General features: G+C 37.5%; 1 protein-coding gene across 3 annotated transcripts in view; it reads right to left on the reverse strand.

Annotated features, from left to right (window-relative positions):
* The window catches only part of Cep43 (centrosomal protein 43), a 40832-nt gene that overhangs the window by 13617 nt on the left and 4954 nt on the right, over positions 1 to 22261 (reverse strand). Inside the window, exons 5-10 of one of the 3 annotated variants that reach the window (XM_021238027.2) lie at positions 21758 to 21895; positions 20069 to 20149; positions 18396 to 18431; positions 16767 to 16826; positions 9671 to 9897; positions 7229 to 7341 (exon numbers count right to left, since the gene is read on the reverse strand). In XM_021238027.2, coding sequence (XP_021093686.1) covers positions 7229 to 7341; positions 9671 to 9897; positions 16767 to 16826; positions 18396 to 18431; positions 20069 to 20149; positions 21758 to 21895 — 655 coding nt within the window. The remainder of the gene's footprint in view (positions 1 to 7228; positions 7342 to 9670; positions 9898 to 16766; positions 16827 to 18395; positions 18432 to 20068; positions 20150 to 21757; positions 21896 to 22261) is intronic. The other 2 variants (XM_004856924.4, XM_004856925.4) reach the window with 2 other exon arrangements.

Below are 22261 nucleotides of genomic sequence, written 5' to 3' on the forward strand. Positions count from 1 at the left end.
ATGTGTTTTCTCATTTCCACGGGGGGGGGGGGGGGAGTTGCTTCTGGAGACCATGTGGTTCACCTTTTGTGCCCCAGGAGCTTGGGATGGCAGCGGGGGAGCCTCCTTCCGGGTTCTGAGACCGGCTCAGCTTCTCTGCCCTAGGAGCTTGGGATGGCGGTGGGGGAGCTTCCTTCCGGGTGCTGGGACCGGCTCACCTTCTCTGCCCTAGAAGCCTGGAATGGCAGCGGGGGAGTTTCCTTCCGGGTGATGGGACCGGCTCACCTTCTCTGCCCTAGGAGCCACTATTCTTTATTAAAACACAACCATCAAATTAAATTTTTGCCCAACTATAGGACCTTCTATAAGTAGCCCCAAAAGGCATGAATTCACAGAATACAGTTAATTGTTTTTCACAAATTTTATTTTTCTTTTAAACTTCTATACTTTGTTTCAACTTAATCACTAATTTCATTTATCGAACTGATCTCTTCCCTGGTTTTACTTCTTTAGTCCTCAGTTCTCAATGCCCTCTGTAACTCATCATTCTCTAATTAGTAATTTGGCCACAATATCCTGGATTCCTTCCTTGAGGGTGGCAATAACCATGGAAAGAAAGGATGTGTGCCATCTGAAGGAACACACAGCTGGCTTATGAAATCTGTAGGATGGGAACATACAATCTTTTGTGTGTTCTAGAAAGTCCCACAATTGTGCCTCTCAATACATACAACAGGAAAATGTTAGAAAGTACCACAAAATTAGACAAAACCTATATTGCAAATTCCTAGAGAAGCTAATTAAAAAAAGTTTCAAAAGAGGTACTCTTATACTCCAGGCGTTCTGCTATCTAAATGTCATGCTTACTATGATATGGAATACAGAATCTTTTATGTATCTATATGTTTAGGGCTATGCCCTTTAATTCTTGGAACTGTCACCATGTGTGAGATGAGGAATGAGAAGGCAAACGGTACAGCTGCTTAGCTACTGCATCTTGCTATCAACTTCTATCTCTGCTACATGCACAAAGATACAACAGATGCAAGTCCCTAAAGGTAAAATGTTTTATTTAATATTACAATAATTTTTTTAAATTTTATTTTATTGGTACATTTTAGGTATGTAATATAATGACATTCATCACTGGAAATTTGCACCTTTACATAATCTCTCTTGGTTCTTATTTTTTTCCCCTTCCCTGCCCTACCCTTCAACCCCTCTGTCCTTCCTTATTTACAAAGACTTTGTTTCCACTTTTTCATTTTCTCATATTAATTCCATTCCCTTCTTTCCTTTCCCCTACCCCTCCCAATTATCCTTCCCCTTTGCCTCTTCTCTTCCTATTTCACATTATCCCATTATACCTTTTAGTCCTTATTTACACTTTCAGTTTCTCATACTTGAGAAACTATTTGGTAATTGCACATGTGTGTCCTATTTATTTCACTTAAGAGTATCGCCTCAATGTGCATCCACTTAGCTATAAATGTCTCTAATTTCTCATTTTTTACGGCTGAGTAATACTACATTATATTTAAAAAACCACATTTTCTTTATCCAATCTCCAGCTGATGGGTATCTGGACTGCATTTAAGTTTTAGCTATTACAAATTGAGCTGCTATGAACATGGGTGCACATATATCACTATGGTATGATTCTTTTAATTCTTTGGGGAAGATCCCCAGCAGGGGAATAGCTGGGTCAAACGGGACTTCCAGTCCTACTTCTTTGAGATATCTTCATGCTGATTTCCACAGTGGTTGCACCAGTCTACACTCCCACAGGCAGTGGAGCAGGGTTCCTCTTTGCCTACAGCCCTACCAGCATTTCTTATTGGTTGATTTCATGACAGCAGCCATTCTTTCTGGTCTGAGGTGGAATCTCAACGTTTCACTTGCAGCTCTCAAACGACCAGTGATGTTGAACATTTTTTCATGTGTTTATTTGCTATTTCTATTTCCTTGTTTGAGAAATGTCTGTTCATTTCAGATGCTCATTTTTTGATCAGATCTTTTCATTTGGGAGGTCTGATTTTTTTTAAGTTCTTTATAGATTCTAGATAGTAGATCTTTGTCTGAGGAACAGCAGGTGAAAATTTTTTCCCACACTGTGGGTTGTCTCTTCACACTGCTAGTGGTTTCTCTTGCTGTGCAGAAGCTTTTTAGTAAGACGAGATCCCACTTGTTGACTGATTGTGATAGTTTATGGGCAGCTGAGCTTCTGTTCATAAAATCTTTTCCTACACCAATGTCTTCAAAAGTTCTACCTAACCTCTGTTCTAGGCAGTTCAGCACTTCTGTTTTAATATTTAGATCTTTAATCCATTTCAATTTTAGTTTAGTGCATGGTGAGAGACATAGGTCTACTTTTAATCTTTGGCAAGTTGAAACCCAATTTCTCCAGCACCATTTATTAAAGAGGCTATCTTTCCTCCAGTGAGGGTGGTTGGCTCCTTTGTCGAAGATGAGGTGGCTGAGTGTGTCTGGAGTTGTTTCGGCATCTTCTAATCTGTTCCATTGGTCCTCAGGTCTGTTTCTTTGCCAGTACCATGCTGTACCTTTGTAGTATTGTTTCAAGTTGGGGGTTGTAATACCCGTTGCCATGTCTCTGTTGCCTAGAACTGCTTTTGCTATTCTGGGTCTCTTCTTGTTCCAAATGAATTTTTGGATTGTTTTCTTAGGGTCCATGAAGTATGCTCCTGGGATTTCAATTGGGATTGCATTAAATCTATATAGAAGTTTTGGCAGTATGGCCATTTTCAGTATGTTGATTCTTCTTACCCAGGAACAAATGATGTCTTTCCATTTTCTGATATCATCTTCAATCTCTCCTTTCAGAGTGCTATAGTTTACAGAGAAGAAGTCTTTGATTTCTTTTGTTGGGTTGATTCCTAGGTATTTCAGTTTTTTGGATGCTATTGTGAAAGGAACTGTCTGCCCTATTTCTCTCTCAGTGGGTCTGCTGTTCGTGTAGAGGAAAGCTATTGATTTTTGTGTGTTGACCCTGTATCCACCTACTTTACTGGATTTGGTTATTAAGTCTAGAAGACTTTTGGTGGAGTTCTTGGGGTCTTCTATATAGAGTATCATGTCATCTGCAAATAATGACCATTTGACATCTTCATTTCCTATCCTTATTCCTTTTCTTTCTCTTGTCTAATTTTTGTGGCTGTTTCCAAAACTATATTGAACAGGAGTGGTGATAAGTGGACATCCTTGTTTTGTTCCTGATTTTAGTGTGAAGGATTTCAGTTTTTGAATATTTCGTATGATACTGGCTGTTGGTTTTTCATAGATGGCTTTTATCAGATTGAGGTAGAGTCCAACTATTCCAATTTTTGGTAGGGTTTTTATCGTACTATGTGTTGGATTTTGTGAAATGCTTTCTCTGCATCTATTGAGAGGGCCATATGGTTTTTGTCCTTGGCTCTATTGATACAGTGTATTACATTGATTTCCATATGTTGAACCATCCCTGCATCCCTGGGATGAATCCCACTTGGTCAGGGTGTATAATCTTCTTGATGATCTTCTGCATTCTATTTGCCAGTATCTTATTAAGGATTTTTGCATCTATGTTCATTAGTGAGATTGGCCTATAGTTCTCTTTTACAGTTGGGTCTTTGCTTTGGGGATCAAGGTGATGCTTGATTCTAGGAATGAATTCAGGAGTATTGCTTCCCTTTCATTTTCACTGAAGGGTTTAAACAGTAATGGCAGCAGTTCCTCTCTAAATGTCTTGTAGAATTCAGCACTGAAACCATCAGGACCTGGGGTTTTCTTAGTTGGTAAGGTTTTAATTACATTTTTAATTTCATTGATTGATGTTGGGTTGTTTAGAATTTTTAGGTATTCTTTGTTCAACTTTGGTAATTCACACACGTCTAGGAACCTGGCCATTTCTGTGTTTTCCATTTTATTGGTGTATAGGTTCTCGAAGTAGGTGTTGATGATTCTCTGCATTGCAATTTCATCCTTTTCATTCTTAATTGTATGGATTTGCCTTTTCTTTCCTTTTTCTGATAAGGTTGGCTAACGGTTTGTCAATTTTGTTGATTCTTTCAAAAAACCAACTGTTGGCTTCATTGACTTTTTTGTATCATTCTCTTAGTCTCTATTGCATTGATTTCTGCTCTGATCTTTATAATTTCCTCCCTTGTATGAGCTTTGGGGTTGTCCTGCTCTTCTTTTTCTAGAAGCTTGAGGTTCAACATCAGGTTGTTTAATTGGGCTCGCTCTGTTTTCCTAATATGAGTAGTCACTGCTATGAATGTCCCTCGTAAGAGTGCTTTCATTGTGTCCCATAGATTCTGATAGGTTGTACTGTCATCGTCATTTAATTGAAGGAACTGTCTGATTTCTTCTTTAATTTCCTCTGTGACCCACTGGTTATTCAGAAGTGTGCTACTCAATTTCCATGTGTTTATGAAATTTTTGCAGTTTCTTTTGCTGTTGATCTCCAATTTCATCACACTATGCTCTGATAATATACAGGGGATAACTTTAATTCCTTTGCACTTAGTTAAATATGTTCTGTGAGCAAGTATGTGGTCCATTTTGGAGAACAACCCATATACAGCTGAAAAGAATGTGTATTCTGATTTTGTGGGGTGGAAGACTCTGTAAACTTCTGTTAAGTTCATTTATGCAAGGGTTTGATTGAGTTCTAGTACTTCATTACTTATTTTTTGTCTAGTTGATCTATCTATTTGTAACAGTGGGGTATTGAGGTCCCCCACTACTATTATATTGGTGCTTATTTGATTTTTCATGTCTGTTAGTATTTGTTTTATATAGTGGGCACACTAGTGTTTGGTGCATAGGTATTTATGATTGTCATCTCTTCCTCTTGGATGGTTCCCTTTACAAGGATGCAGTGTCCTTCTTTGTCTCTCTTAATCAGTGTTGGTTTGAAATCCATTTGATCTTCAAAGAGGATAGGTACTCCTGCTTTTTGTCAGGTTCCTGTCACATGGATTATTGTTTTCCACCCTTTTAACATTCAGTCTCTGAGTTTGTTTTTGAATTAAGTGTCTTTCTTGTATGCAGCATATCATTGGATCTTGCTTCTTGACACATTCTGCCAGTCTATTTCTTTTGATTGGTGAATTTAGACCATTAACATTGATGGTTATAACTGAAATGTATTGACTATCATTGTCGTGACTTTTTCTTTTTGTTGGATTCTCCTCCTTTGTGTTTAATTTCTTGTCATGCCTGACAGATTCATTCTGCTTTGCTTCCTGGGTTTGTGATCCTCATTGTTTTTTCCTAGGGTATTGTCTAAAATTTTTTGGAGTGCCGGTTTGGTATTCATGAAGTTCCTAAGGTGCTCTTTGTCATGAAAGTATCTTATTTCTCCATCAATTTTCAAAGATAGTTTTGCAGGGTACATCAATCTGGGTTGGAGGCTGTTTTTCTTCAGGGCTTGGAATACATCACTCCAAGCTCTTCTTGCCTTGAGGGTTTGCATTGAGAAGTCTGCTGTGATTCTGATGGTCTTTCCTTTGTATGTGATTTGTTTCTTTTCTCTAACTGCTTGTAGAACTTTGTTCTTCTGTTGGGTTTCTGGAATCTTAACAATTATATGCGTATGTGGAGATTTTTTTTTGATTAAGGCTATTTGGAGTCCTATATGCCTCACTTATTTGTATGTCAAGTTCTTTTCCCCTGCTGGGGAAGTTTTTTGCCATTACTTCTGTGAACAGTTTTTTTATGTCATCTGCACTCTCTCCTGTTTCTTCATTAACTCCAATCAGTCTTATGTTATTCTTCTTTCCATAGTCTAGCAGCTGCTGGATTGATTTCTCGTGGTCCCTTACAATATTCAAGCAATTTTCCTTTTCCTGGTCACTAATTGCTCTTGTCTTCTATATCTGAAATTCTGTCCTCACATTGGTTCATTCTGCTGCGCAGACTTTCAATGGAGTTTTTAATCTCTTGGAAATCTGTTTGCATCTGTTTTATGGATTCCATTTGTTTCCTATGTTGGGATTCCATCATGTTCGTCAGCTCCTCTCTAGATTTATTAATCATGTCTTACACTATGAGCACAATCTCTGGTGTTATCTGAAAAATTATTTCTGATTTCATTTTTTCCTGATCCTCTTTTGTTGCCAATTCAGGGAGTCCAGGTGGTTAAGCATCAGGGTGTTCCATCTCTTTTCCCTTTGGGGTTGCTGTAGGTGATCTGGAAAGCTGTTTTTGAGACTTGTTTATGTGTCTTCTCATTTCGACTGGGGGTTTGGGGGTGGGGGTGGGGGTGGTGCTGGTACCTGCGCTGGGAGCGGTGGTATAGCGGCCTAGAATCCACCTCTCTTTAATTTTGTTGGGTTTTTTTGGTACCTGGGATTGAACTTGGGACCTTGTGCTTGCGAGGCAGGTGGCAGACGCACTGAGCTAAATCTGTGGCCCAATATTACAATCATTACCATGGTATCGTAGAACAAATTTTTTAAAAATTAACTGAATTTAAACCTGAATCAAGTCATTTTATTTATTTATTTATTTATTTATTTATTTATTGGTACCGGAGATTGAACTCGGGGACTTGCACTTGCGCAGCAGGCAGTGAAACCACTGAGCTAAAGTCCTGGCCCCTGAATCATGTCATTTTAAACGTTCAAAAAGAGTTAGTTGAAAAATTAAAGATGTTCCTTGACTTATAGGGAGCTTACATCCAATAAACCAATCATAACTTGAAAGCATTATAGATAAAAAATGCATTTAATAACCCTAAGCTACTAAATATCACAGCTTAGCAACACAGCACCCTGTAGAGTATCATTTGTTCCCTTCCTGACCCTATGGCTGACCAGGAGCTGTGCTTCTCTCTGCTACAGCATCACAAGAGATCATGCATACTGCTAGCCAGGGAGAAAAATCAAAGCTCAAAATATGGTTTCTATCAAGTGCATATCAAAAATGCATAAAGTTGAAAACTCTTAAGTCAAACCATCGTAAGTTGGGCACTACATGTATAATAAATATATCTATAGATAATAAAAATCAGCTAAAAAGTCAATATCCTAAAAGTTTTCTTATGGCACAGGAAAAGGCAAAATATAAAACAACAGAGAATATGACATTAAAAAGAAATTTAAAATATAAAATATTAACAAGAAATATCTGAACAATAAAATTAGATTATTTTTATCATTTCCCTGAACAAAAAAAAAGTAAGAATCATCTACTACTTAGAGAAAAATACCACGAATACTTAAGCTGCCATTTTCAGGCCACTTACTCTCAGGATCTTTTAATGAGGGGGCTCCTGCCAGAGAGGTGAGTCCACTCTTTAAGGGGGGAGCATCTGAAAGTGAGGCCAGACTTCCTGCTTGCTTCCTAGGTTCACTTCTCCTAACAGGAAGCAAGTGACAATTACATGGTAATCTTAGATTCTGGCACTAAAGGTTTTATTCTGTTATTAGAACAAAAGCAATTTAAAATACTTTATATGCATACAGTGGCCAGAAACAAAGAATACATTTTATAGATTCAAAATAAAAAAATATACCCATAAGTAATGCAGATTATTGATTATCACAAATCCATGCAGCAAAGTTTGTCAATAAATCAATTTACCTCTTTTTCGACTGTTTCATATCTTACTAGTTAAGTTGACCTTGCTTAACATACTCCTTGTCTATGACTTCTTTGAGAAGCCCTTATTCAAGACCCCAAAACACAATCAAGAGACAATATAGGAGTCAACTAGCAAATAAGCACTACCTCTCAGACACACTTGTAAGTACTGTTTAGAAAACCACAAAGCCTGTTCAACTCATGAGCACTAGCCTCAAGGAGATGGTTAAACACTCCCCTACAACCCTATACACTCGTCGGTTCATTCACTCCTTACTTTCTTTTTTGCAGTACTAGTGATTGAACCTGAGACCTTCTCACTGAGCTACATCCCTAGCCCTTTTCTGTTCTTTTTTTTTTTTTGAGACTGTCTCACTAAGTTGCCCAAGCTGGGCTCAAACTTGGAATCATCCTACTTCACCTCCCAGCAGGCTGGGATTACAGGAATGTGCCACCATGCCTAACTTCTCTTTCCTTTTTCTACAAAAATTTTACCTTCTCTACCTCAAATCTCCATTGCTCCCCCGCCATCCTCACTCACAGGAAACTCATACAAGTGAACTGGGTACAACCATCTGGCCCACTCCCGCCTACAAATGTACCCAGCTCTCCATTCTTCTGGCAAGGACAACTCCCCTGGGCAGAGAATTCCACCAGGCCAGGAATCTATCCTTACTCCTTACTTTTTCTCATCTTTGAAACCAGAGTGTTCTTATCAGCAACACACATGTTATTTCTTCCACTCTCACAGGTTTTTGGGCCCATAACCCACTCTTTCAGCCACTACCTCAATTCTCTGTACCTCTGCATAACTCATCAGAAAATCATTTATTATAGACAATCCTTACCTCTCACTCCTTCCTAAATCCACTCTAATCCTTTAACTGCTCCCACTCCATTCCAGCAAAACTGTCAAGGTCATTAGTGACCTCAATGTGGCTAAATCCAGCGGCTTACTTTCAGCAGATGTTAAGGTAGCTGCTCCCTCTTGCCACTTCCTGCAAGGACATGCCATCTCCTGTTTCTGTCTCCCTCCTCCTTCCTGCTCAGCTCAAGGTGCTGCAGGGCCCATTTTCATGACCTCCTTGTCTCCCGTCTGTAATGTTACTGATAACTGATAAATCTTTTATTCATATCTCCAGCCCAGACCACTCTCTTTAAATTCCAGACTTCCAGATCCAACAGCCTAATGCTCATCCCACCAAGTTTTCTCACACATAACATGTCACAGCTCTACGCTTTCACACTACCCTAGTCTTCCCACTCTTCACCTTAATCTCTCAGTTATTCAGTCAAAGAACCATCAGAAAATCCTTTTAAATCTAACCTGAAGATATTTCAAAACACCACCTATTTCTCATCACTGCCACCACTATCTCTCTGAATAAGTCTAAGAGCCTTCCTACCTAGAAACCCTGCATTCACCTTGCTCACCAGCCAGGGACCCTTCTGTGTCATATGCTGGATACAGAAGATCCCCATGGCTTCTGGTTTCAGCCCCTCATCTCTGGGTTCATCTCATACAAGCCCCCTCCCTCTTTCTTTCTTGCTGTCCTCTGGCCCGTAAGATACATTCACATTTGCTGTCTCCTCTTTGGAGAGCCCTAAAAACCCAGACACAATGTGGATTACTGTTGCCGCTGGTGCTCTTAGCTCAGCACCCTCCCCAATGAAGTGGCACAAGTGAAGCCTTCCCGGACATGCTTCTGAAATACACACCCCTACAAGCTCCTGCTCCATGTTAGGGTCCTGCTTCCAGCTCCAACACACTGTTACTGTCATTCTCATTGACTTTCTGACTTCATCCTGAAGTGAGCTTCCTGATGGCAGTTTTGCCCTTCAGTCACTGTGGCATTCTGTCCCCAAAATAGTCCCTGGCACATAGCAGGCAGACACTATAGACTTTATCTCATGAAATCAGCCATACCAGGATTATTTAAAAACTTGGAACTGTTTTACAACCTAACAGGCTTTAATGACACAAAATCAGACTTACAGATTCAATAATACAGAACCATTAGGTCTTTACATTTTACATATAAAATAAAAACAGAAATTATATTTTTTAACTTCTAGTCTGTTTATCCAAGAACAATCTACTCACCAACCATAAGTTTTTTCTGGTTTAGGAATGGGATCATCAAAGAAAGAATCTCCTTCCATATCATCTTCATCTGGACAAAGGCCAGCTTTTTCACTGACATCTAAAGTGGGGGTGCTTAAAAAAGATCCAATTTTTGTTTCATGCGTTAGTGAGTGCAGGCTGCTTTTGCTCTTTGGTTCTGATGAAGAGATAGCTGTATCACTTTGACTAGCCTCACTGTTGGCCTTCTGGAAAGAGGGAGAGAGAATAGAGCTTGGTGAGAAAACTTTTAAGATGTTTTAAATAACAAAGAAGTTGAGTGAACACAGGCAAATTTGTGTGTGGGGGTGTACATCACCTTGGAACACTATGAACTGAATCGTAACCCCATGATTTACCACTCTAATCCTCAGGCTTCCTAGCATGGCCAACTTTAGAAGGGAAAATATGTTAAAGAAATATGTTTACATTTCCTTCCTCTGTCCTTAAATAGAAATATCTTTACTATGCCTATCCTACCTATAAACAGCTTTCTCTATTATAAACAACTGCTCCATTTCCTCCCATATGTGTGCCATTGCTCCTTAAAATATGTTAAATCAATACATTTCCAATATCCAAATACAATTAAAAGACAAAAGGCAGAATGTGTCACATGAGAGCACCAATCACTATTCATCAGAAACAAATAGCAGTTTTCCATTCAGTACCAAATACAACAGCCACTGAGGTGAAATATACGGCCTTCAAATGCACATCTTTCTAATGTAAAATATGCTGGTTATAATGGTCTTAATTCAGACTTGCAGAACATCTCACCAACCTGCACCTCACTCAGTGTCCATAGGCAGGTATTTATATCTCTCTGCATGTCTTCAACCAAGGTAAAAAATTTTCAAGCATTCTTACTCATGCCCTAGCGAAACATGGTGAGGTATGTACAAAATAGCACACTGTATTTTCTTGTTTCTAGTTAGTCCTAACCATCAGAGCCTAATTTTATTTTTGTTTGGTCAGCTGTCTCTTTTGCTTTTAGACATGTCTATATCAATAGGAACAACAGAAAATTGCTAGTGAAATAATAGCAGCAAACAATTACGGAGGACATTCAAATGCTTTACAGATGATGCTTTATTTAATCTTAAAAATAAGCCTGTAGCCTTGATGTTGGGTTATTTTTTCTGTGGATATGAAAAAAGAAACATAGGAATAATTTATGCTATTTGTCAAAGTCCTCAGGTAGTTAAGTGGTAAAGTCAACAAAAAGAGGTTAGCTCTCAATATTTATATAATTTTGCTATTAGGTTGAATTATACAAAATTGTGTATTATGTGGGTGAAAAGTTGCAATTTCCAAAGATTCAGACTTTCATACTAAAAGGAACAGTATTGTGTAAGACCTCTGTGATGATGCTCTAGTAAACACACTAATCTGAAATAAGGAAACAGTACAGTTTGCACTTGACTATTAACTGTACAATCTTCAATAATTTTCCTAAGCATGATTTTCCTCAAAACTTAAAACTGGGTTAGCATTTTTAGAAACAAATTATAACTAGGAGTTGAGACACAAGGGATGGGCAGCAAGGGAACAGTTAAATGTAGTATATTGAGGCAGGGTGGTAGAGTATGGGTTAGATATAATGTACAAGACACTCAGGGGACTGTTATGCTTTCCCTGTTTACAAACAGCATGTACAGGACCTGTCTGAAGATACATATCTGCATTTTTACACTACTCAGAGGCCTAGACTAGGACAGAGGCAAGGCAAAGCTATATAAATTTTAGAACCTTGCATGGAACTAACTATCTCATCCATGTACTATTAATACAGATAAATTAATGATCATAAAGACATATCTGGAAAAATATATACCAATTACCCTTTTAGATAATACAGGATATTTTCAAAGAAGTGGAAATTTTTTTAAAAAGCCTACAAACTTTCTTGAAGTTTTTCTGTATTATCAAATATGGAAAAGTATCATGAACTTATATATTTCTTAATTAGGTTCATTAAATATTACAATAACTAATTTTTATTTTTGCAAAGGCATTACAGATAAATACCCCAAAGTCTTGTGGTACAATTACAGACTGAGAGAGTCACTCTCTCCTTTGGAACATTCCTGAGAAAGCTCAAAATGGTAAGTGGCATGAAGAATCTGAATGGGAATGTAAAGCAATATCACAAGAAATAGTAGTTATTCCAGTATTCGGTCTTCTTTCATTCACATTATCAATATAACCTTAGTCCACATTATGAACTATCTACATCTATGCTTTATAACTACTATGCACCCATGATTATTTTTTGATTGGTTTTAGCAATATCCCTGCGATGGGTAGAAGGACCAGTTTTGAAAGACAAATTTCATGGAGAAAGATATTATGTTACACCAATACATATTTTTAAAAATAATTATTTTGTTCTCAATATACAGTTCTTTTATCTTTGGAATAAAAACAAGCCTTAAAAACAATTTGCTCTACAATTGCTCTCAAAATCAATTTCTAAACCACTTGGACATGTATTTTATAACTGTAGCTCATTTTTCACCAAAAAAGCCATTCCACAAATGTGTTAACAATGAACCCACTAAACTTAATTACAAATAACTTTTACTATTAGAAAAATCCATAATAAAAGCAGATAGATTTACCATCAAAACATCTCAGAGAGATTAAATCAAAAGTACTATTAAAATTTTGGAGCAGTTTCAATGGAGAAAATCTATATTCACATATGTATGTGCTAGAACTTGTTTAAAAACCTTTATCTTGGCTTAGGACAAGCCATTATTTTATACACATAAACTCCAATTACTTGGATTTCCTATCATCTAAATTTGAATAAAATGAAGTTATGATTTAAGATGAAACTAAACAGCTAATGTTACACATATTGTTCAAAACCAAGAAATACAACTCAGTGCCTTAGAATTCATTCCTTGAACAACTTCAGAGGTTGCTATGGACTGAAATTTGTCACCCAAGAGAGATTTGTTGAAGTCCTCACTCCTGGAACATCAAAGTGTGACCATACATGGGAAAAGCAGATCTATTAAAAAGTGGCTATATTGGAGTGGGGTGGGTCCTAGACCAATATGACTGGTATCCTTAGAAGAGGACTAGGGTGCAGCTCAGTATGTACTTAGCATGCCCAAAGCCCTCTGCCCTCAAAAAAAGGGGAGAAGAACAGAAACACAGAGAACCACCAAGTGAAGATGAAGGCAGAGCCTGGAGTTATCCATCCACAGTCACAGAACACCTAGGTTTACAGGCCACCCCAGACGCCAGGACAGAAAGCAAGACCCGCTTCCAAACCGTGAAATGGCAAGACTTTTGTTGTTTTAAGTCTCTCAATTTCTACTTTATTACAGTAACCCTAGGAAACTAATAGCTATTTCTAATAACTACTAAAGTTTTGTCTTTTCACAAAAGTGAGAGATCTGCACAGCACTACAAAAGCCATTCTATTCCCTTGGATAGAGCTCAAGACTAATAAGCTTTATAGTAAATCACAATCAAGTCTTAAAAGTTTTACTAAGTACTTAGTTTTCCAATAGAACACTTACATAATCAAGAATTTAATCATTTTTAAATTACTTATCAGCATCAGAGAGAAGTTTTATAGTGAAAAGCACTATTAATTTTGCAGTAGCCCAAAACTGCATTATCACAAGAATGTCTTACAGACCTGGATAAAAGAATTTTGATTTTCCAAAGTAAAGGCTAATCTGCCCTGTCCATAACAGGAAAAATATCAAAGTCAAACACATTCTTCAGGTGTGCAAAAGTATTCAAAAGCTTTGGGCATTATTTAATTCTCTTCCCCATTTAGCCTTTCCCTCACCCTGCCAAAGATAGTTTCTGATCCATGATCTACTATTGAAATATTAAGAGAAGTAATTTTCCTACAACTGTAACAAACACACATATTTAAAAAGTTTAATTAGTACCTGATGTGGTGGCACATCCCTATAATCCCAATACTCTGGGAGGCTGAGGTAGGAGAATCACAAGTTCGAGCCCAGCCTGGGCAACTTAGCAAGACTCTGTCTCAAAAAGGGCTGGGGATCCAGCTTAGGGTGAAGGCCCTAGTTTCATCCCACATAGAAAACCAAATACTGTAGAGTTTAGAACCCCCTCAAAAAAAAAAACCCATGTCAATCTCTCTAGAAACGCAGTGTTTATAGACACGCCCTCTCCCTACAGTCCATAAAAAATCTAATTTCCACAGGCATTCTGGAGCCCTGGTCTTTGGACTCCATGACAAGCCACGAGGACAGCCCTCTGCACAGCTGTCTATGCACCCTACATCCTCTGCCCTCCTCTCCACCCATCATAGCTCAAAGGATCAGCTGACAGCAGGCTAAGAGGTTGAGCCTAGAGGCTCAGGAGGCAGGGTCTTGGAGCTGGGCAGGCTGGACTACCAGTGCCAGAACATCCACCCTCCCACCAGCCCATTTACCCAGGACTGTATGGGGTGGGGTGGGGTGGGGGTAGAGGGTAGGGGATGACAATGAGGGCTGATGGGGACCCTGAGTTGACTGCCAAAGACACACACATGCATGGCCTGAAGTGCATGCATGATGGAATCACCATCACTATCAGTGATCAGCAGAAAGTTGGGCTTATTCTACAGTTTTGAAAAGTAGAAAAAACAAATTAAGAAATGTCACATTTTTAAGAATTTAAAGCAAAAAGTACCTTAATATACATTCACTGTAAATCACCTAAAAACTAAAAGGCTGACCATCATAAAAAGCAACCAATTCTAAGTATTAAAGATAAAAATTAATATCTTACTCAATTTGCGCAACTAAATGGTAGAACCTAATAAAAGTCCGTTGTAACTCTTTTATACTGATTTTTTTTTCAGACAACTAGGACAATGTTTGTAAAACAAAATAAAATAGATACTACAGATGATACTTTGGAAGTAAATGTCCATATGTATTTCTCAATTTGCTTTTTTGTTTGAGATAAGGTCTGGCTGTGTAGTTTAGGCTGGCCTTGAACTCACTGTGTAGCCCCAGGCTGGCCTCAAACTTGTGGTACCATTTAATATTTATTCTCCTTGTATTCCAAATCTTCTATCTACTCTTTGTCTTTGAACAACAACAAAAGCAAGACCTCTTAATTTTACCCAAGTTAAATTAGTTCAAACACCTTACAAATCAGTTATATAAGTTTTGTGTTTCATATATATTTTTTTCCTTACATATCTATAAATGACTTTTTATTTCTAGTACAACTACAGCTTCCTTGAAGAAACTGCTAGATTCTCTGAGTAAGCCATTAATACTTGTTCCTTCCTATATTCAAAGGTAGGAAGACACATCCACAGCCCCGGCTCAGGGCTCCAGAGCTCCAAGGCCAGCATCGCCACTATACACCCTGTCACAGCATGCCCGGTCTACATCTGCAAGTCACAAAGGTGGGGATACCACATCTTCACACAAGTTGTAAATGCCATCTACCCTATGAACATCTCCCTCTGGAGTCCTGGGGGGTACAACCTCAACTGCCACATGCAACTTGGCATCTGGATAACAACGTTAAGGATGTTAAGAATGCTGGGAACCTATGGCATGCAGATAGCAAAGCAGAAAAGCAGAGGGATGAAAAGGTAAGGGCTTATTCATCTCAGGTTGGAAACAGGCAATGATGGACATAATACAGAATTCTTACAAAAGCATTTCAGAAACAAGAACAGGAGAGTAGAGAAATAAATTTTTCAAAGTGATTAAGGAAGTAGCCTGGGCTCAGGAACACAACAGTGAAAACACAAGGGGCTCCCAACATATAGCCTAATCTCTGGGACATGGACCCCTCCAGATTCTTCCAGCACCCCATCCCCTCAAGCTAGGGAGACACGTGAAGTGCTGCCCAAGTGAAAGCTAAAGTCTGGACCCATCACACATTACCCAAAGTGAAAACCATTCTTCTTAGTATGCTTTGGTTTCATGTATAAACTTATTCAAAACGTTTCAACATCTTTAAAACCTATAATACCAGTAATATTATAAAAACACTATGAAATACGCTTTTAACTTTCAAAAACCTCAAAAAAAACTGATTAAAGAATCTAAAAGAAGTTTTAGATTCTTATTTATTGTTTTTAATGTTGTCTCACCTCTTCAGTCAGACTGTGAACTGCTTAAGTGAGGACTGTTAAATATGTCTTGCCCACGGCATTAACATAATGACTTCCACTATGTAAATGTTCCAAAAATACTTATTGGGTAATATAACATCTTCTCATCTAACAATGCATAAAGAACAGTGTGAACAAAAGGAGAATACAGTAATAGAATTCACCTTTGAAACCATGGGAACTAAAGTCAGTTAATATAGCAAATACAATATTTTAAAAGCTTTTAATTTTGGAAGTGTTCAACTTAGTGGAAAATATATAAGCCAACACAGAACTAGTGAATCTTAGAAATGAAAAGTAAATCATTTTGTCTTATTCTATGAAGATATAAAAACTGTACTGATAATGTTTTTAAGATCTCTAATAGTAAAATTTCATAAGCAGCTAATCTACTGGCTTAGTTCATTTTTGTGATGTTTAGGGGAGGAAAAAAAAGCAGCCACAGCCCTGACCACTGTGCAGGACTGGCCCTTCCAGTCTGCTGTGAGGAAGTGCCTGAGGGTCAACGAGGTGCAATGGTCTGGAGAGCAGTAGAACACAAATAAAAACGTCTGCAAGGAAACTAAGTGTAGTCTTTACCAACTGAAACTTGCCCAAAGAAGTAATTTGAGGTTCAATTTTCTTCAGATAAAAATCATAATGTTGATAACATGTACAACATCATCCTTTCAAAAGGAAAATATTTTCAAATCTTTTTCACTGTCAGTAAAACAGGAATTTTCAAAATTTAACGGAAAGCATAATTTTAGAATACAACAATATGGTTTTCACCTGGATAAAACTGACAAATTACTTTTAGTTTTATGCCAGCATGGCTTTCTCATGTTCTGATGATGGTTAGATGACAGGAACATTTCAAAAGAAAACCTAAAACTCAGGCCGGCAGGAGGCCCATGTATCGAGGAATCTGTCTTGGCACAGGCTGCTTTTCTCCTTTGCCTTCATGCATGTTACCTTGTCACCAGACTTCTGCCCGCTTGTCTTCTTCTTACCTTGTCCTTTATACCTTGGTATCTGAGCATGAGAATAAAATGACATTTTACCACAAAATATAAATCCTTAAAAGTAAACTAACTCATTACCAAACTAATAAAAATCTCCCATTAAAAGATGTATTACAAATGGAAAATCGAATTAGCATGTTCCTCCTGACATCTACTTTTCTTGTCCTTTCTTAATTCCGTTTCTAAAATGTCTGAACTCACATTAACTCCTGTTCCCAACAGGTACTAGGTCAAGTGCAGACACTCAGCCATCACCTGCTCAAGTCACAGTTTGTGAAGAAAGGCTCCCTTCACACTGTTTGGCTGAGTTCTATATGAGCTGTGATGGAGAGCCTGAGCAGCTTTGTTGAAGACTTGTTCCCAGCTTACCTGACCTGCCTTAGGAGCACACAAAGCTGGCTCCTAAAAGCTGGGCTGGACCCTACCCTTGGCCACAACTTTTCAGAGTCTCTCACACTCTCTGTGATGGGCTTGTAAGGATGATAAGGAACCACAGAGAAGGTGGAGAAAGTACTGGAATCCCAAATCCAAATCCTTAAGGTCTACATGAGAATTGCATTTAAAGTGCAAATCAAGGATTTATATTAAAATAGACCCCACTCCAGCTTAGCCAGAAAATTATCTGGGTTATTCCCAGAGGAGCCACTGCTACTACAGTTTATGGTGCACACTAAGAATCAGAGACTATACTGAAAATAACTGAAAGGTGCAGAAGTTCAGTGCCCCCTGGAGGACACATACTGTCCTCTAAGCCAGCCTTAAAGATTCTTCTAAGAATTTAGAGCAGCATTTCCTAATGGACTCGAAACACTGAAGATTCTTATCATAACTCTTAGATCTTAAAATAAATTACTTATGTAGAGAGGAAGGATATTTAAAATAGACTTTAACCCTTTTCTTGAAAATAATACCTTACACAGAAGGTTAGTGTTCCTAATTTGCTTTAAAAAAGTAATCTAGGGATCAGGGATTTAGTTCAGTGGTTTCGCCACCTGCTGTGCAAGGGTAAGGACCCGAGTTCAATCCCCAGTACCAAAAAAAAAAAAAAAAAAAAAATCTAGGGGCTGGGGATTTAGCTCAGTGGTTCCACCGTCTCCCTCGCAAGAGCAAGGACCCGAGTTCGATCCCTGGTATCAAAATAAATAAATAAATAAATAAAAAATAAAAAAGTAATCTGCTAAAAAGAGAACTTCCAAATAGAACAAGTAGTATACAAGTACTGCTAAGTATTTTGGAATATTCATTAATTTTAACCTCTAATGTCAGATATTTTCATGGAAAATACATGAGTCTTCCTTCCTTCAATAGGCTTTTTCATCAGCAATTATAGGAATTTTTAAAATTTACCCTGGCCTGCTCTGTAATCAGGGATATAACCTCCCACAGCAGCAAGAAAAAAATATTTTCAAAAAAGACTTTCCCTATTAGAATAGGTTAAATAGAAATCTCAGAAGGAAGTAATATGAACACTATAGTAATCTTTCTCTTTGGCTAGAAAAAGTATAAAATTCTTTGAAATTCTAAACTTAAAAAGGAGTATCATCAGGCCAGGGATTTAGCTCAGTGGCGCCACACCTACCTCACAAGCGCAAGGTCCTGAGTTCAATCCCCAGTACTGCAGAAAAACAGGTGTACCATCACAGAACAATTAAAAAATACTAAGACCAATCATTTAGCAGTGTTCTGTGCCTAGACACTTAAAGAGAGCTATGTGGCAGTATAATTACTAGCCTCCACAAGTTCACCTGATTTAAAAAGATATACCACCCAAGGCCCACACACAAAGCCTAATCTCTGGAATGTACTCTACAGTACCCTCTATTCCTACAGAAAAGAAATCAAAGGAGAAGTTACAGTACACAAATCTGACCCATGAAAGACTGCATGTTCGTGGCCCCCTAAAATTCATGTCAAAATCCCAACCCCTAAGGAAGTGCTACCTGTGGGAAGTGACTAGGTCCAGAGAGTGGAACTCTCATAATGGGATTAAAGCCCTTTTAAAAGAGACTCCAAGCCCTGGTGTAGTGGTACTCTAGGAGGTTCAAGTGGATGAACTGCAAGTTTGAGCCCAGCCTGGGCAACATATCCAATGAGCAAGACCCTGTCTCAAAATAAAAAAGGGCTGGGGATGTAGCTTAGTGCAAAGGCCCTGGGTTTAATCTCCACTTTGGTGATGAATGAACATCAGTGCTGCAAAGAAAAAAATTTTTAAAAGCACTCCAGGGAGCTCCCTTGCCCATTCTACCATTTGAGGACACATGGAAGGCACCATCTAGGAACCAGGAATCAGGCCCTGATCATGCCCCAAATCTGCTAATGCCTTGATGATCTTGGACTTCAGCCTTCAGAACTGTGAAAAATAAATCTACTGTTTATTAGCTACCCAGTCTGTGTTATTTTATTATAGCAGTCCGAAAGGACTATGACCTAGACTCATCCTTTTATAAGACAAATTGGTATTACCAACTCATGCTATACTCTAACCAGTCACCAGAGACAATTTTCCTGATAATCATCTCTCTATTCATTCTGCTACTATTATACATATATCCTTGATCTTAAATTCAAGAGTTTAATTCAACATTTTTCTCCTTTATGTTACAGACATGAAATCAGGTCTTACCTTTAGTAACTCATAAACATAAACACATACACACACACACACACATTTACAAATGTAATCACAGTACATTTCCTATAAATCCTATTAAAATAGCTCATTACTGTAAGAAAAAAATCATAGTTTACAATTCCAAATCTGGTCATTTATCTAAACCCCTATAGTATTCAAAACAACAATTTTACAACTTGGAACCTATAATTCTCAAAATAGGAGTTTACAAATGAAAAGTAAATATCCTTGTTAGTAGAAAACAAAAATGTTCAAAGTACCAAATGAGTCCAAATATTCTAAATTACCGATATTTAAGGGCGTATTTTTTTTTCTGCCATACAAAGTTCAAAACACCACCAATAAAACAAAAGAACCTTTAAAAATACATATTTAGAGGGAAAAAAGCCCCTTCAAGAAACTGAAGAGCACTTGTTACAAAACAACAAAAGATATAACAGGGCCGGGGATTTAGCTCAGTGGCTCCGCCACTTGCCTCGCAAGCACAAGGTTCCAAGTTCGATCCCTGGTACCAAAAGAAAAAGATGCAACAAAAAAGAGCAGAGAGGAGCAAAGCCCTGAGGTGTCTCATCCAGACATCACTTTGGGAGTAGTAAGTAATACTTAGTAAGGGGACTCACCTTACTAGAGGTTGTGTGTGTACTTGTTTTTCCTTCTGGTGACTTTGGTGGAGAATGTACATCAGAAAGACTCAGAGCACCCTAGAATCACAGTTGAAATTAAAACACATTTAAAGATAAAACATGAACATATCCATTACATTTCAATGGTATTTTAGTATTTAAAAATACTATACAATGTTGGCATTATTTTTTCATTCTAAAAATATCCTTAATATTCCTCTAATTTTGCCAAACAAATCATACTCAGATTCAGAAACTCAAAATATAAATAAAAAGCAAAATAAAAGACAGATAATAGGAAATAGTGAAATAGATTTTTTGCATAAAGAAATGGGACAAGAGATAGAAGAAGGGGGCATAAAAGAAAGGGGTAAAGATTAAAACAAGAATTAAGATGTGTTTATACATGTACCAACTTCCCACGAGAAATGTGATCATTATGTACCACAAACATGTACGAAGAAAATAAATAAATAAATAAATAAATAAATGACTCTGCAACAATGAACAGACTGAAAAGCCAAGAACCCTTAAGAAGAAATGATGCTCCTCAATAAAGATGAAGGTATGGACAAATCAGGATGCTAAAGGAGATGACAATGACTCACTGAGGAGCTCAGCAAACAAGAGAATGCTTTTAATTACCAAAAACTGGGAGCTATTCGATAAAATCAACCAAAAGTCCCACTAAAGCATGTGGGGCCCAACAACCTGATGCGTATGGTGTTTCAAAATGTCATTTTGCTAAAAAGTACCATAACTCAGTTCAGCAAGTTAATTTAATCCATAGCTAGTTTTGTTTTGTATGCTCAAAATTCACACATCATTAAAATTTATGTTTTATTTCTTTATAATGGCAGGATTCCTCTAAAAGTAATAGATACTAGTAAATGAAAGAAAAGCTAACTTTTAATGAATCTAACAGAAAACACACTGAGTCTCCAAATGGCATAAATTGGTAGCTCTAGCCCTCCATATTCTTAGCTGTGCGCTTCTATAACTGAAAGTGTGCACTTAAGCAGATACCTGAAACAGTCACAGATGTGTCCCCATCTGTAAAACAGAGTATCTTCATGTAAAGTTGATATGTACACACATAAATCAGTTAATCCATGAGGATTTTTAAAAAGAAAGGTTACTGGTTACAAGTAAGAGGAGTAAGTGCTAATCAAGAAAGCAGAAGTTTGAACATGTCTAGAAACTAAACAAAATCAACAGCTGTTTTAATCTTACTTTTAAAAAGTTGTAGGTCCAAAAAACTGTTAACTAGTTCTATCATTAACATTTCTGTATTTAACTAATAATAAAAACAATTGACAATGTTTTATAGGCCAACAATCATTCTTACATGTGCATATGAATCTCACAACACTATGTGAGGTGGGGCCTGTTACCTTCATTTTGTAAGGTTAAGCGACATGTCCAAGGCAACAGCTAGTCAGTGAGGGATTCCTGAACCCAATACTCTGAGCATCAATAAGCAAAACAGGTACACAATAGTGTTGGGATCCGTACATTTCAATTTTCATTAAAATATGTATTTATATAATCTCAATGAATTTCATCTCATCTTTAAAAACTATCTTCTTTTTATGTAAGTCTAGATGGATATGTACTAATCTGCATGGTTAAATTAAGTAAGCAATAAATAAAAAACAGAAAAAGGTAACATAGGATTATACTTACTTCCCCACTGGCAGACCCTTTCTCTTTCTGTTGACAGCGTCTAATCACTTCTAATAGTAACGGTCCACCCACAGTACCTTCTGCCTCAATGATACCTAAATCTCGGGCTAGATTCTCTCGCCCTTCAAGACCTTGAAACTAGAAAAGAAATGATATAAGTACACAAAAGTATGTCTGAAAATTAAAGAAAGTATTTTAGGAACTTAAGATATTTTTAAACTCAATGAGGCTTTCTAACAAATAATGGTCATTTTTAACTTTTTATAGAAAGTCTATTTTCAGTCTCCATTAATAGCTGCAGCATAACACTGTAACAGAGTATCTCTACAATAACACTGCTCTATTAACAAAATTCAAGTTATATAAAGCTCCAATTGGTGCCCATCCTGACAGCTCAGATGGCTCTTAAGAAAAATAAACAACTACAAATAATAACTTGTATGAAACTAACTCTAAGTTGTCAAATTTCATTAGTTTTTAACTGAACTCATTTGTGGCAAGGTT

The sequence above is a fragment of the Heterocephalus glaber genome, unplaced genomic scaffold (assembly GCF_053883595.1).
Source record: "Heterocephalus glaber isolate CG9 unplaced genomic scaffold, H.glaber_assembly_v1.0 deba00001593, whole genome shotgun sequence".
In the NCBI taxonomy this organism is placed as follows: Eukaryota; Metazoa; Chordata; class Mammalia; order Rodentia; family Bathyergidae; genus Heterocephalus; species Heterocephalus glaber.